We start from the raw sequence: 15,905 nt of genomic DNA on the forward strand, positions 1-15,905 counted from the left end.
AAAGAGTAGCCCTTTAGAGATTGTAATTCTAATACAGCGCTGCAACAGATATCTGCTGTCATTATATCTTTGTACATACTGATTCCACATCAGTGTGATATTGATACCCCGGTGTGTGAGTTCACAGTGTGGTACAGCATTGCAGAAGTACGACTTGGTAGGGAAACAGTGGGAGCTCCACATATACTGTACACACACTCAGACATGCACACACACAGTGCTGTCCTCCCCACCTGGCTCTACTGATCCTGTCTAATGGTCTGATGGGGGATCACTTGGTCCCTGCATTTCACCTGACATTCACGGTGAAGGTGAGATATCACAGGGATTTAAATATTGCACTTTGAACTGGCAGTATAAATAGGACTAATGTTTGATTTGGACTCTTGAATGTTTCAGGCCTTATGTTCAGGGCCTTCATATGACCATCTTCACAGAACAGCAGACTCAGGTGGCTCATGATCCACCCAAACCCATCTGCCATCAGTAAGTGGATCAAAACCTGTACTAAAAATGAACTCGGGCAGTCTGGTGGCTGTGTCTTCTTGAAACCCAGACACCAGACGCTCTCCGTCCAGCTACAGGTCACATCCATGTTATCCATATCAACTATTAGGTCAAGCCCTTTTGATGTAAAGCTTTTTTATTCAAAGCCAAACAGGCCTTTAGTCTAATTTGAAAAAGTCTTGCTGCAAAAACAGGACTACAAGACTGAGTTAGCATTTCCTTCTTTTATTAACTTATAATCACAAAATAATGATAGATCAGACATAGACATGCGGCTGTTGAGAGGCGGAGTCAATCTAAAGGCTTTTAAGGCATCAAATCTATCAGGGTGTTTCAAAAAGGCTCTACTGACTTACTAACTTTGTTACCATTCTTAGGAATTTGTCAGACGTATTTAGATTCTCAATTCTCAAGGTCCAGCATACATATGAGATCGTTCTGTGGCATTTCGCCTTTAAAGGGTCTTTTATTGAACATATGCCAATCTGTCATCCAAAAGACGGTCATGTCAGTGGATTCAGAAACCAGCTACTTTTGAGATAGAACAGTTTCTGTGACAACAAAACCTTGATCTCCATGAAGTTTAGTGAACCCAGAGTGTTACTGAATAGAAGAAAAAGAGGAGAAAGCAATTACAGTGAACTTCTGCTTCTACATGAATGAACCTGTTTGCCCCCTCTCGTTTACCCTGCACTGAGTACTGCTGCTTTCAAATGCCCTGACTGGCCATGCTGCTGGCATCACAAGCTGCCCGGGGAGCGATGGACATCCCTTAAGTTGATACATTAAAACTGAATGCTATTTATGTCCCATTGGAACATGCATTGTTGGGGTGAATAAAACACTGTAGCCTTCCTCAGGAAAGTACCCTGTCAACTCTGTGAATAAAGGATTGGAAATCTAATCTGAGTATTATTCAGCTAAATGATAAATTCCAGCTTTAATGTTTGCGTACTGAAATTGAAATTCAATTAGCTTTCTGATAAAATCATACAGTATTTTATGCTATAGGTTCCACTGACAATAACTATCCTAGACAAAATTGCATGTCTTCGGATTGGCTGAGACGATCGTCCAATGAAAACCCAGAGGACAAGTCTTTAATTTGGCAGAATGGTCTACAGAGGTGAAAGTAGGTGTGTTGGACTGACCTAAGTTAATGCACTAGGCAGCTGTTCACTTCATATTTTTTTCAGACGTTTAATCTTTTGTGATAGTGATGACATCCTGCTGATAGAAGTGTGAGATCTGAAAACTCTTGCACCAAGGCTTCTGAGTCTGTGGGCCTCGGTAATAAACCAACAACTTAACAAAAGTTTAGACATGCATATTTAATCAAAGAGCATTGCTATTAATTTAAACCCTTTAAGAAAGGTTTACAACCCCCCCTGTAAGAGTGTATGTCTGCAGCCTGGAGCCTCTTGTCTCATGCCCTCTTGTCTTGTGCCCTCTCACCTGGTGTCTTGAAGCCACGCCCCCTGTAGCTTCGTGAGTTTCTAATTTTCAAAATAAAAGCTTGCGTCTGATCCGCCGAGCCTCATTCCTACGCAGCATTCCTCATTGCAGTAATGTGATGAGAGCTACAGCTAAAATGTGTTTTTTTTTTAAAAACGTGTTAAATTTGTAAATCACACACTGTTCAAGAAACATCACTAACATAATTTTAAACATCGTGTTTGTTATATTTTTTCTAAATGGTGGACTTGTTTTAAAAAGATAATGGCCTCATTATATTTGTAACAGACTCACTGACCGTTTTGAAAATAATTCTCGATTTCGTGTTTTTGATCCTGTGTATGTTTCATTTGAAATGCCTGGGCAAGAGCCGAGGGGGTGTGGCGTGAAAAGGCATGAGGCGAGAGAGCATGAGGCGATGGCATGAGATGAGAGGGCTCCATGCTGCAGTCATACCTATTTGTTGCGTTTGGAATGATTGCTTAAGCAAAGAAACTCTCACACGGCAAAGTAATGCGCTGAAATTTTTCAAAATCTAGCGTACACTTCCCCCGCCACAGGCTTTTAAGTTAGTTAAAATTAAAGAAATAGACATCCTTGTACAGAGGTCTAACATGGCTTCAGTACTGGGACTCAAATCAGTTTCTCAACTACTCAGTTTTTATCCCTTCTTCAGTTTTTAAGCAAAATTTACCTTTAAAAAAAACCCAACGATGTATGGAAAACATAGCAATTGGAATGAAATTAAATTAATGTTATAAGTAAAATGAAATTATATTTTGATCGTAGCGCCCCTCACGTACTTGTCACAGATAATGTTACTTAGAACACAACCCTGCACACTGACAACAGAGTGTACAAGAGTAAAAAATTATGTTGTGCTACAAAGCTGATCTGCTGTAAACAAACTCTGCAGTGATGATAAAACATGGACATATTGCATTGGGCCTTGGGGTTAGTGAAACAACTGAACAGCAGATGATGCTTGCCGGCTCCTGGTCTAGAGAGGTCGTCCCTTTCATCATGAAACTCAGCCCAGCAGAAGACTGGGGGTCCCTGGAGGGGGGTGCCTGGAGGGGGCGTCATGTCACCCAAATGCATCTCGGGGCAACAATAACAAACAATAGGGCTAAAAGTCACTTCATTCATAGAGAGAACATTGAAAAACAAAACTTTCTTCTGATGATTTGATAACTTATAAAAGTTTAAATACTAAAACATGTAGTTCAACGTACATTGTCACAGGTTGTAAATACTGAAAAATGAATGGAAGTTTAATTTATTTCATTCCATGCAGGGAAAGAACTGTATCTACACCTGATTGTTGTCACTGCTAATAGGATTATCTCTTCAATTATCAACACTGTAATTGTTATAAATGTTGTTTCTCTGTATCAGTTTCTCTGAGTTTGAGTTTTATTTTTTACTTTTTGGGACTTCAGGGGCACATTATGATCTAGCCCTGCTCCTTAGTACTGTCGTAGGTCTGAATATTTAAACAAAGGACCCAATTGCAAAACTAAAAAAATGATTAATGAACGAAAATGCAAAACAAAGCTCACTTGTTCAGGAGTCCAAAAATTAGAAATGTCCAACAAAACCCCCCCCCAAAAAAAAGCACAATGGACGTTCAAAAGTCCTTAACATGAGGAGAGAACGGGAATGTTTGACATATGACGAACTGACACAGGAGGGAAGGAACACAGACTAAATACAAAGGGGTAATCAAACCCAGGTGTGACAGACAAGTCAGGTGAAACTGATGAGGGCAACCAAACTGGAGATAAAACACAGGTGAGCAGAAAGTAAAACTACTACTACTACTACTACTGCTACGACATAAAACACTGAGGGCAAAAATGGTAAAAAAAAAAAAAAAGATAGGAAACGCAGAGATTTGTCAATACTTAAAAAAGAATAATCAATCCAAGATAAAACATGACAAGGGTATTGCTGTAAATATAACTCAGTCCAGTGATTGATAATTTATAAGCCAATCATAAATAATTGTGTTGTCGGTGCATGATAGCATGAAGCCTTATAAGCCATACTGTGATCTCATCTTGACAAGTGTTACCATTGCTGCAGGGTTGTCATGCATTTTTATCAACCACACAAATGTACACTGTCATTAGTTGTAAGCTGATGGTGGGAGCTGGACCACCTGCTGAGAGCTGCAGCTTAAACCATAAAACCACTAAACTGCAACACCTTGTTCTGTTTGAGGACTTAGTGAAACATGTAATTTACAGATGTGCACAGCAGGACACAACTGCAGCTGTGTTCGTTTTGCTTCATTGACCATGAGGCCTTCCTCTGCTTTCCCCTGGCAGTGCTGCACAGAGCCAACAGACTGTCAAGCCATAATGGCCAATCTGATTTCACATGCAAAGTAAATGGGATGCTCGCTGTTTGAATGTGAATGTCCTCAATTTCCCCATAAGCATCTGTGTTGTGGGACTAATAAGCTTAAGGCTTAATGAACACACTCTTCCAGTCATTTGTGTACTTTTATTTACTGTTAATTTGTTTGAACTGAGCAGCTCTGTAGAGTCAGAACTCAGAGCTGTTCAAGAGAAGCAGTGTAGAAGTACTGATCGTTGACATGCCGACACAGTTGACTGGGTTGAGATTATTCTGGCAACATGGCCCTCAAGCAGCCTTAAGGGTAACAGCTGAAATGTTCAGTTCTTCCACAAAGACTGTGATCATCTCCCTCGCCACCACCACCAACAAGAAAGGTTCAAGCCAAATGAATCTGCTGACGAGATGTGCTTTTTGTGTCAGATAGAAGTATGATATGTGTAACCTGCATTCAAATAACACTGTATGCAGATGAAAACCAAGCTCATACTGTTTGTTTACGCACATCACCTCTTTGGCCACCAGAGTATGTCACCTTCCTAAAATAATGGCCCAAGTCATTTTTTCAGGTTTTTCAGAAAACACAAAAAACTCAACCAAATATCAAATATATACATTTCCTTGCAAGCTCAGAGGATGCGTTTGCCAATGCCACAACCATCGCTCCACACTATGATGTCCTTGACTTCTGGATGGTCTTTGATCACACCTTCAAAATGGCGATAATGAAGGTGTCGCTACTCAGGTTGGCCTCTGATTCGTCCCAAATGTAACAGTACCCTTCCTTTGATCTCAGGTCGAAGAGGGTAAAGTAATGGCTTTGGTTTTTGGACACAGCAGCACAGCTTGCAAGTCCATTGTCCAAACAGACTTCTCATTATTCACAGAATCCTTGTCACTGGATTTCTCCTGCCTCGCTTCATCTTTCTGGACAAACATCACACTGATCTTTTCGCGGAATGAATACAGAATAGTTCTCGCAGTTGCAGGTGCCTGTTGATATTCCTGATGTAGTTTGGAGATTGTTGTGCCTGGGTTAAGGAACTTCTTGTCTTTTCAGGTCTCTGTGCTTGTACTGTAGTGTGAATCAACAGTGGGCAGGTCCCTCAACCAGTCCTTAAGGAAATCCTTGACATCAGTTTCAAGCTTTGCATGCTTGGCACTCTGAGGTCCGCTGCCGCTTGTTCGCTTTCGTTTGTTTCATGTTAAGCTTTGTGTCCAAAGTGGTGACGTATAACTGACGTTCTTCCCAGGTTTTCATTGATGACTTGGCAGTCTCGGGTTGAGACTCGCTGACAGAACTTTGAGTTGGAAGGAGGACCCATAGCCTTTGCATTTATTTCTTTACCACCTTTGCTCTTGAATGACATTTCTTTGACACGTTTCTCCTTGGATACTTTTTGCTTCCATGGCGTTTATTTATTTTCCTTTTGACCATATTGTTTAAATCAACATCCTCCTCCTCCTGTTCTGGAGTTATTGCCACCATGGTTAGGTTGGCTTCATTTTCAGGGACAGATCATGAGATATGTCCTCTTCATGGGTTAGGGTCTCATTGTCATTTTCAGCGGATGAGGCCTCATCTGTGTCAGAATTGTCAAGTGCATCTCCTACCAAAAAGGAAACACATTACAACCCTTGGAGGTTGTGATCATTCTGAAAAACATTCATTGCCCTGTGGTCACTTGTATTAAGCTACATGAGGGATTCCCAAAGTGGTGTGCATGCACCCCTAGGGGTGCACAAGCTGCCTCTAGACCAGAGGTGCCCAACCTTTTTTGAACCAAGATCTACTTTTAAACTTGCCAGTCTGCAGAGATCTACCAGTCCACATAGTGAGCCATAGCCTTTACCGACAGCCTACAAACGCATTTAATACTCACACAACAAACAGAAAATAATTTCAGATATAATAAATGAGAGTTCTGTAAAAAATAATGCAATATCGACATACTTTTTTTAAAACTCTTATTTTAGGGTAGGCTACATTTTAATATTACGTTTGTATTTATATCACATATGTTTTTCCCTTAATTTTGTTTACAACAAACAACTTTAATCTGTGTGGAGATGTTCACAGACTACAGCAGGCTGCTGTGAGATGATGTTGCTTTTGTTAAATTAGCTGCAGACACGGTGAGAGTGAACGGAGTAAAGTCATCAAATGCGCTTAATACTCGTAGCATAGTTTCTATATATGACTTTTTTGTAAAACATTTACCCCCCCGGTTTTACCTGCACGTCATTGCGCATGCCTGCACTCTCTCTTGCGCGCGCTCTCTCTCTCTCGCTCCCCCGCTCGCTCTCTCGCTCGCTCTCTCATGCACGCAGCAATTTCATGAATAAATGAAAAATTAAATACAAACAGGTCGGAAGTATACTTGGGCTCCCAACACAGGTATCGTGTGTGGGAAACAGTGCAATGAGATGAAATTGAAATCATTTTTCTATTTTACAATTGTATTTTATATTGACTAAACATCTCGCGATCGACTGAGAATCAGTCAGCGATCTACCTGTCGATCGCGATCGACTGTTTGGGCACCCCTGCTCTAGACACTGCACAACAGGCATACTATAATACTGCTCAAATTACGTTATCAGTACTAATACTATGTTCAAGTGGCATTTTAATCAAATAAAAACACTAAAGTAAAGAAGATCCTTTGTAATGTTTTTGTTATACACATCATTTCTAGATGTTAGATTACAATATGGTATTCAAATCTTTCTTAATTAGATCATGTAATGTGGAAAAAATGAGACAAAAACTGTAGATGAAATATTGTTTGACAGAAAAAAGTTAACAGAAAGCCTATCACCTGTAACAGCCACAGATTCTGGAGCCTTTCACTCTTGCTTAATGCTAGCTTCATGGACTTACCTATTTGGCTGACTAAAAATAATAAAAAGACTAGATAACTATGCAATATTTATAGCCTAGCTTATATTATAGTAAACATCATGACTTACCAATAGGGGGCAAGCCCTGAATGATGGAAATAAGTTCAGTGATAGAGTGGTATGTTGATGACAGCCGACATCTTGAAAAGCTTGTAAAATTGCCTCCAAAGTGAAAGACCTTACTCTTTGTTATATTCAGAGACGCTGCTTGTCAACAGGCAAGGCAGCCAGCCGCTTGGAGCCCCAGGCCAGTAGGGGGGCCCCCCAGGTCTGTAGGGGGGCCCCCCAGGTCTGACAGTGTGTAAACCACAGCAGTAGCTCAAAATGTGCAAAGTTCTCAATGACAGTAGGAAACACCCCCTAAGGTGGCCCCATCTGACACCACTCACCTTTGTTATACTGTCAAGCATTGCATGCATTATTGCTGTGAAAACCAAAGTTTGTTATGGAAGTTGATGGAGGACAATTAAGGGCGTCACTATCCTTTCTGTGTTATAAAAATAATACTAATTAATCAAATCTGCAATAACTTCACATTTCGCTATTTTTTGGTTGGTGTCAGATCATTGATGACATAATGGTGATGGTTGGAGGGGCCACCTGGGACATTTTGCCCAGGGCCCCAAGAGACTCTTGAATCGCCCCTGTTTACATTATGTTACAAAGGAGCAGGCTAAGACCTTATCTTTGTTATCATCTACAAAGATCCAACAATAATCCATCATGCGCACTAAGCAACATTTAGCAAAGTGACAGTGGAGAGGACAGAAGTTAGGATAGTCTTGAATGTAAAAGGTCAAAGGTATCTCTATTGTCCCCACATGGAAATTTGTTTGCAGCCATGCAGAGACATACAATACCTAAACAACACTAATAAACAATCCAACCCACATCAGGTGCATACATAAAACATGAAGGTAAGAATTGTTATTAATTCAACCTCTTTGTTTAAATACGCCATCATCATATTCTGGGTTATTGAATATGGATGTAAGAATCATAAAGCAGCCTAATTCAGATACATTGTGATGATATATACATTCTGCCAGTGGAAAGGGTTGCAGTTCCTCTTAGACGAAAGAGAGAAACCAGTTCTGATTTTTCAATTACAACACTTCTTTGTTTTATGTTTCGCCGTGGTTCTTTTTACCCCTCATTAAAATAAGACGAAAGTTAGGATGTGACTAAAGAAAACTGAGATGTAGCCTACCCAATGAGTTGCTCTTAAGCTGTTGTTATCAAGTCGTCCAGCCTCGGGACCCAACACCAACTCTGAGAAGAAATCACGAACCAAATGTTTTTAACCAGTCAGGTTTATTGAATGAAATACATTGCGCAGTTTGGACCTTAAACAGTACAAAACATGTGAGGGAAGCAAAACAAACAAGCTTCACTGGACGAAAAGCACCGCAGACGGTAAATAATAAAAACACGCTGCTGATCATGTGACAATTACAAAACTCAGCTTGTCGTCAATTCTCTGTTAAACACAATACGTCTGAGGATATTTTCAAAGTAAAGCAGATCACGAAGCAACACAAATATTCAAAATCATGACGCAAGAAGGTTAAAACATTATATTAGCCTATTGTTCATTACAGGCGTTAATATCATCTATCTTCTTAAAAGGTGTTTCTTATGTGTTTGAAGAAATGAGGGATGTAAGGTTTCCAGTTAAATTCTTCTAACATTTTCATGAGAGTACTCTTTCCTTTTTTAATGACACACTAAGATCAGCACTCGTTTCCTTATTGTTAATCAACATTAAACCATTTGCAAAGCATAACAGCCTGATCTGCATAATCTTCCCGGGAGTTCAGGCTGCGGTGGAAACGCTGACATATGGGCCAAAGGAACCTTTTAGGTCCTTGAAGAGAAGTCTGAACCTTTTAGGTCCTTGAAGAGAAGTCTGAACTTTTTAGTTCCTTGAAGAGAAGTCTGAACTTTTTAGGTCCTTGAAGAGAAGTCTGAACTTTTTAGTTCTGGGGACCTTTGGTTGAAAATGGGCTTTTGTTTTGAAAGTTGACTCTTTCTGTTTCCGTCCTAACGCTATCTGAATGTATGCAGCTTGACTCGTGTTCCGCTTTGCTGTGAGGACCAAAGTACAGACGAGCTGCACGCAGGGTCGTCGGCTTGTAGCTCAGAGATGTCTTCGCTTAAGTTCTGTGCGAATATTTCCTGGCTGTTCACGGAGCTTCCAGACTTTAGTCAGCGGATATATGCGGCCGCCTCGGCTGGCTTTCAAGCCGTGGAGGCAGCCTGGCTCTACGAGTGTGACCTGAAGGAGCTGCAGAATGCCAGAGGTGCTACAGGTGTTGAGGTGATTCTTATCAACACCCCGCCTGGTAAACAAACATCTGCTTACAACCCCCACTCACCCCCCCGCACCACACACTGACACAGCAGCTCTTAACATCAACCAGACTTTGTGTGTGCAGAGAGTATCCTTGCTGCTGCTGATGTTTCTGTGTGTGTGTGTGTGTGTGTGTGTGTGTGTGTGTGTGTGTGTGTGTGTGTGTGTGTGTGTGTGTGTGTGTGTGTGTGTGTGTGTGTGTGTGTGTGTGTGTGTGTGTGTGTGTGTGTGTGTGTGTGTGTGTGTGTGTGTGTGTGTGTGTGTGTGTGTGTGTGTGTGTGTGTGTGTGTGTGTGTGTGTGTGTTTTGCAGGAGATGTTAAGTCAGGTGATCTTGGTCTTGGAGCAGTACCAGGTCGAGAGACAGAATTCAGAGAGGGTCTGGACCTGGCTTTAAAGTATGCCAAAGCTTTGGAATGCAAAAGGTGAGCCATCACTAGGTTAATGTTAGTGGATATGTTTTTACGTCGTTTTCAGTCCAACTTGAAACTTCAATTGAGCTAAACATTGTTTACACGTGTTTCAGGGCATTGCTAATCTATTGTTTCAGCTTCCTTAGAAAAGAAAAGGCGCAGTAACTTTAACTGAATCAACTTTTTTTTGGCCAGCTTCAGTTCGGGTGCAAACCAAACATTATTTGATTTTTAAAATGTTTTTTTTTAACTCTAAATGTGAATCCAAAGATATAAAGATACACTAAAATGTCTAAATTAATAAGACGTTAACTAAACCTATGTTATATATAATTGGTTGTTGAGTACTTAAATTACCTCAAATATTTGCAATAGTTGTCAAAGCCAGAGAAATCCTTAATTTTATAGTTGTTACAGCTGTGTTTATTGTGTCTTGTTGCGGCGGCTGCCATGACAGACACCACAACGTCCTGTCTAAAGACACTAACACAAGCAGCTCATTCAGATCCCTCTCTCTATAGCTCTGGGAAAGTTTGCCTTCATGTGTGGGGTTGAGTCCAGGGTAGCCCAGTTGACCCCCTATGGTTGTGATAACACTAACAGGTCCTTGTGATGAACAGGATCCACTTGATGGCTGGAAGGATTCCTTTGGGCTCCAACAGAGCACTGGTTGCCAAGGACATGGAAGCTGTTTTTGTACAGAACCTGACCTACGCTGCTGATGTCCTCTCAAAGGTAGGTGACACCCTTCATAAATCCACTGACAAGGGGTCGTCGTCCCACAGCCTTACCATCAAAACTTATATAGCAATCAAGTAAATCTGAACTGTGGAGACAGCATGGCCATATCCAGCACTCTCTGTTGATATCAACACAGCATTAACCTTTCTTACTAGCTGTGGGTCGGTGGTAGAGTCGGTCGTCTCTCAGGTCGAAGGTCAGGGGTTCTGTCCCCAGCTCCTGCAGCCACATGTCGATTCATCCTTGGGCAAGACACATAACCCCAAATTGCGGGTGAATGTGTGTATGGGCACTTTACATTAGAGCCTCTGCCATCAGCGTGTGTGTGCTGTGAATGTGACATGTACTGTAGAGTGCTATACATGTGAAGGCCCATTTACCCTCCACCTTTTGAAGCACTCATTCACACATCCTTACGTTGCTGAATGTTTTTCTTTTAGGAAGGAATCTGTGGTATGATTGAACCAATCAACACAAGAGTGACTGATCCCAGGTATTTTCTGGACTCTCCTCATCAGGGTAAGAGAGTTCAGCAGTAAATCTAAAGTGAGCTTTCTCTGTGACTGTGATAGGAACGATACATTGATATGTTTCTGCTACTGACAAATGCAACATCAGTGTTGTTGGGACGTTGTTGTATTGTAAACATCTGTTTTGGTACAGTAAACATAGTATGGGAATGTAAAGGTTTTTATTTTTCAATACTAGTGATATGGAGCTGTCGATGACTTGAAGAAGGTCTGTGTACCTAGAGAACAGCTGAAATGTTCTTCACAGTAACAATGTTTTGGATGGTTCCTTCTCGTTGAGTAAACAAACCGTTGTGACGTAAACAACGTCTGACTAGTGCCGCCGGTTGTTTTTCAGCTGATCGTTGTTTTCTTATCTGCAGCTGCTGCAATACTGGAGAAGGTTGGGAAGCCTAATATCAAGCTGCAGATGGTACGAGTCCTGGAAGTCTTCATTCTTACATGAAAATATGGAGGAGGAACAAAAGTTCATCTGTTAACTGAATGTATCTCTGAACTCTTTCAGGACATCTTTCACTGGCAAATAATGGATGGAAACCTCACACAAAACATTGAAAAGTATTTCCCAATAATCGGTGAGAAAGTGTTAAAACTCTTTGTAAAATTAAGTGAAGCAGGTCTTTGACAGAATAATGCCTCCAGAAGTAATAAACATACCATCTCTGTAAGGAGTGTCGTCGTGTCTTCTTCAGGTCATGTGCAGATTGCTCAGGTTCCAGGTAGGAACGAGCCTGACACTGCTGGAGAGCTGAACTACAGTTACCTGTTCAACACATTAAAACAACACGACTACCAGGGATACATTGGCTGTGAATACAAACCATCAGGTAAGAGCCTTTTTTAATTTTTTTTTACAAATAACAGAAGCACATGTGAAGTAATGATACAAAATCATCTCTGTTTGCTGTAGGCTCAACAAAGGAAGGTCTGGGCTGGATCAAAGATTACTGCTCAAAGTGATGAGCACACGTGTGGTGTCCCGCTACAGAGAGTTGTCCTGTGTGCTGCCTGCAGGCCTGTCGTACTTTTTAACTTTGCTACACTATTTTTTACGGAAGAGGATTAGGTCCACTGAAAGAGTTTTCTGGGGGTTCTGATTTTATTTTAGGATTCTGACTTTAATCTCAGAATTCTGAGAACATTTTTGTATTAAATTGCACTTTGTAGTTGTGTCCTCTCTCTTTAATATGAATAAAGTTTTTACTTGTTCGACAGGAATCCCATTTCTTAACCTTGGGCTCTTTTTTTTTTTTTTAAATAACGGATATTTTCCATTGTGGCTAACATGAACTTAGCCAGGTTCAATCATTCCTTTGACTCTCAACTATTGTATATTATGATATCTTCTTCCCGAGTTGAATATCTCAGAATTCACATTTCCCCTAATATTCCTTAGGACTCATTTAAAAAATATATATTTCTTACAAAAATAACTTTATCTGTTTAGTGTTCACTGCTAAAATCTTTTCTAGCTTTGAGCAAAGTTAAAGGAGCAATATGTAACTGACACCTAGTTTTTAAAACAGGTACTGCAGTCTAAATGATAAACATTGTAGAGAGCTGCCTCCCCCCCCCCCCCCCCAGAGTCCATGTTCATGCAGGATGCTATGATCCCGACACTGAAGCTTCAGTGTTTAGCCAGCATCTTCATCGGTCTGAAAACCTTTCTGCGTTCTAACATCTCTCCATTTTTCAAAAGCATCTCCAATATTGATCCTAGCTTTAGAAACAATATTGTTTCCATCGCTGCAACACCTGTTGGTTTGACCTGATAACTGGTCTCATATCAGACAAACTGAGGGGCGTCCAAAACTGCCGTGTGGGGATGCCTTAAAACCGCCTACCTAACAAATCCAGACCATTCAGGACCAGAATCTAAAGTTAGAAGGAGGCATTGTTGTCAGAGAAGCCAGCACTTCAACATAGTATGTTTCCTTAATGTCTGATCATATAGTAAGTATTCAGTAGATATCTGACAGTTTGCTCCTTTAAGTCATGTGTTGTGAAGACTTTAATCCATAGAAAATGCCCAAATACAAAAATGATTCAAAATCTTTTCATTCATCCCAGGGCTTTATTGAGCATTTGACATACTGTATAAATTGTTCTGTATATACATATTATACATTTAACAACAACAGTGCAATGACTATATTACAGAGTGAAAATGCCGAGGGCTTCTTTATTGCAGTTCACAGTTTGCGTCATCTCCAGTGTGTCACATTCAGACTGAATCCTCTGAGCAGTTTGCCCAGCATGTCGTTCGTTTTCCTTCTTAAGAAACTCAAACACATTCGGTATCCTTCCATTGAAAATGTGTAGAAATCTACGAGTGTCTAGTGAAGACATTAGTGGAGGTTGTAATGGTCATGAAGCCTTCATGTTTGTATCAGGCGGGCAGCACACACTCATGAGCTCTGATTATCAGCCACATCGTTTCACAACACACGCAGAGCTCATCATTGTGCAAACACTCAGCTCTGATTACATGTCGCGTTACATTATGTAAGTCATCAAAACCTTTTTGTTCTCATAAAAAGTCAGTTACTTTGATATTCCCTAAACTGAGTCAGGCACTTTCACTGCAACACATCAAGGATGAGTGTTTTAACAGATCATCTATGCAGAGCTAATGGAACAACAACAGCATCCCGTCATACGTTTGGAAAATATTAAAAAGAAAAAAAATTAAACAGGGAAAGGCACTTCAGGGCGTCTGATACGGCAGTTGGGTAACACGTTTTGACACTGAAATTTAGCATTAAAGTCTAAGCACTGTGCACACTGACATCCTCTCCCTCTCTCTCTTCATTAGGAGCTCAATGCTTTGAGAAGGCACACACTTCAAGATCACTTCGACATATTAATGAAGAAAACTGCAGAAATACTTTGAAGCCTTAATGTGGAAAACAAAATATTGGTATGTCCACTCGACAGGTAAAAAAAAACCACACATTACCACGAGGGACTGAATCCACTGTTTGGATGCTAAAAACAGACCGATGCCAAAGTTAGCATGAATCCAAAGGAGCTCCTTCAGGTACCACAGAGGTGTGAGGAGGTAGCTGGGCATAAGGTGCACTGCTGCAGGCCAGTGTGTGAGACAAGCAGAGTGTCAACGTGTTGTGAATGCAGGTTCACCTTTTGATGTGCATAACATGCTCCTGACAGTAAATGGTAAAGAAGTAGTGCGCCTTTGACTTTAGCAAATAGCAACGCTGAGCACTTTAAATTTGAGTCGTTAAGTGGGATAAAAGAAAATAACCTTTTAACCGTGTTTGGTTTTCCTTCACTTATTCTGAACCCAGTGTGTGCAGGGTCTGTAGGTTAATAGACGTTCAGGGATGTACTGGATTAAATGTTGGTGAGATTCTTTCTGCATTACTGGGAAAGTTTCACATGTTGTGGCCAAAGCATTTGACTCTGCTGCCTCTAGCTGCAGAGGAGACACAGTACAGTTTGCATCCTCCAGTTCTAGCTCTTAAAGGCGACGTACCTAACAGAGCAGGGGTTCTGTGCCAAAGTTAGGGCAACCTCTATAAATGGTGGCTGGTCCACTCATCTACAGAGGCAGATTATAACACGTGGTGAGAGAGGAGCTTTTCCCCTCATATTTCACCACAGAGAAAAACGACTTGTATTGACAGAAACATACTTGTGATGTATCCATCTTTTACTCGGTGTACACTGACAAACAGCTGTGAGAAGTATTTTCACTTTGTACTGTTCATGCTGCGGCTGCATAGTCAGGATTACTGAATCTTACTGGATAATTGAAAGGCAGATCAGTGTGTGATTGTCACTGGTGATACTGGAATATTTTCAAATATCCCAAACAACACAATTAAACGTGTAGCGTCTGTTTAGGCTAACGGATCACTAATTCCAAGAGAGAAGCAACAGGCTGAGAACAACGGAGGACTAAATACTGAGAGCTGACCAGTTTTCCTTTTAGGTGGGTATTTATCTTCTGAGAGTCTATTATACACATCCAATGCACAGTAACATCCCTGTTTGAGATGAAGCTTTGCTCTGTCAGACTGGTCATTACCTCTTCACAAACTCCTTCAAGCGTCTTGTTGTCCTGTGGTTACCTCGACTGCTGACTGTTTCCATGCTACAGTCACATGGCTATGAAGTGTGCCGAGTCCAGCTGTGACCTGCTCTATAACAGTCCTGTCCAGAGGTTATAGCAGGCTGTGTTGATGACAGACTCCAGGTGATGGTACATTGACACCAGCTGAGGAGGAGGACTGCTGCTGGGTTGCTGCTGCGACGGCAGCGGCTCACGAAACACAACCTTAAGACTCTGTTAAAGGAAGAGAATGGAATTATTATTAAAGAGAGCCGAGGATTCAGTGTGGCGAGGTGTCTCCAAACAGAAGTTTGTTTTGGTTTCATGCTGGTGCTCCAGGGCGAAATCGACTGGATCAAAAAGTTGCACATTCTTCCTTTAATAAAGTCCATGTCAGCGTAATAACTTACTGTTTTTCCAGCTTGGCTGTCCAGAAAGACCAAAACAAAGCAGTCTGTGAACTTCTGGTTCAGGACAGCCTGTGTTGAGTGGAAAAGGTCACATGGTGAAATACTGACAGTAGTTTCAATAACACACGTCTGAACATTATTTACACAGAAGTCTA

At 41.0% G+C, this 15,905-nt stretch overlaps 3 protein-coding genes across 4 annotated transcripts in view; 1 reads left to right on the plus strand and 2 right to left on the minus strand.

Annotated features, from left to right (window-relative positions):
• The window catches only part of LOC109982509 (receptor-type tyrosine-protein phosphatase F-like), an 83,902-nt gene extending 75,330 nt beyond the window's left edge, over positions 1-8,572 (minus strand). Inside the window, exon 1 of the mRNA XM_065956049.1 lies at positions 8,441-8,572. The gene's annotated coding sequence lies outside the window, so the exon portion shown is untranslated. The remainder of the gene's footprint in view (positions 1-8,440) is intronic.
• A 722-nt stretch (positions 8,573-9,294) lies between these two features.
• Positions 9,295-15,905, plus strand: part of hyi (hydroxypyruvate isomerase) — a 127,755-nt gene continuing 121,144 nt past the window's right edge. The window contains exons 1-8 of one of the 2 annotated variants that reach the window (XR_010666553.1): positions 9,295-9,575; positions 9,895-10,006; positions 10,615-10,729; positions 11,176-11,254; positions 11,628-11,677; positions 11,771-11,840; positions 11,958-12,092; positions 12,176-12,342. Coding sequence is in view for 1 of the 2 variants with exons in the window: in XM_020631892.3 (XP_020487548.1) it covers positions 9,377-9,575; positions 9,895-10,006; positions 10,615-10,729; positions 11,176-11,254; positions 11,628-11,677; positions 11,771-11,840; positions 11,958-12,092; positions 12,176-12,225 (810 nt within the window). In the remaining variant the exon portion in view is untranslated. Of the gene's footprint in view, positions 9,576-9,894; positions 10,007-10,614; positions 10,730-11,175; positions 11,255-11,627; positions 11,678-11,770; positions 11,841-11,957; positions 12,093-12,175; positions 12,484-15,905 lie in introns of those variants that run through there. The other variant, XM_020631892.3, reaches the window with a different exon arrangement.
• szt2 (SZT2 subunit of KICSTOR complex) overlaps positions 13,320-15,905 on the minus strand; it is a 91,713-nt gene continuing 89,127 nt past the window's right edge. The window contains exons 73-74 of the mRNA XM_065956048.1: positions 15,751-15,819; positions 13,320-15,574 (exon numbers count right to left, since the gene is read on the minus strand). Of these exons, the coding sequence (XP_065812120.1) occupies positions 15,431-15,574; positions 15,751-15,819 (213 nt within the window). The 3' untranslated portion in view covers positions 13,320-15,430. The remainder of the gene's footprint in view (positions 15,575-15,750; positions 15,820-15,905) is intronic.

Source organism: Labrus bergylta, chromosome 6 (genome assembly GCF_963930695.1).
Source record: "Labrus bergylta chromosome 6, fLabBer1.1, whole genome shotgun sequence".
Lineage (NCBI taxonomy): Eukaryota > Metazoa > Chordata > Actinopteri > Labriformes > Labridae > Labrus > Labrus bergylta.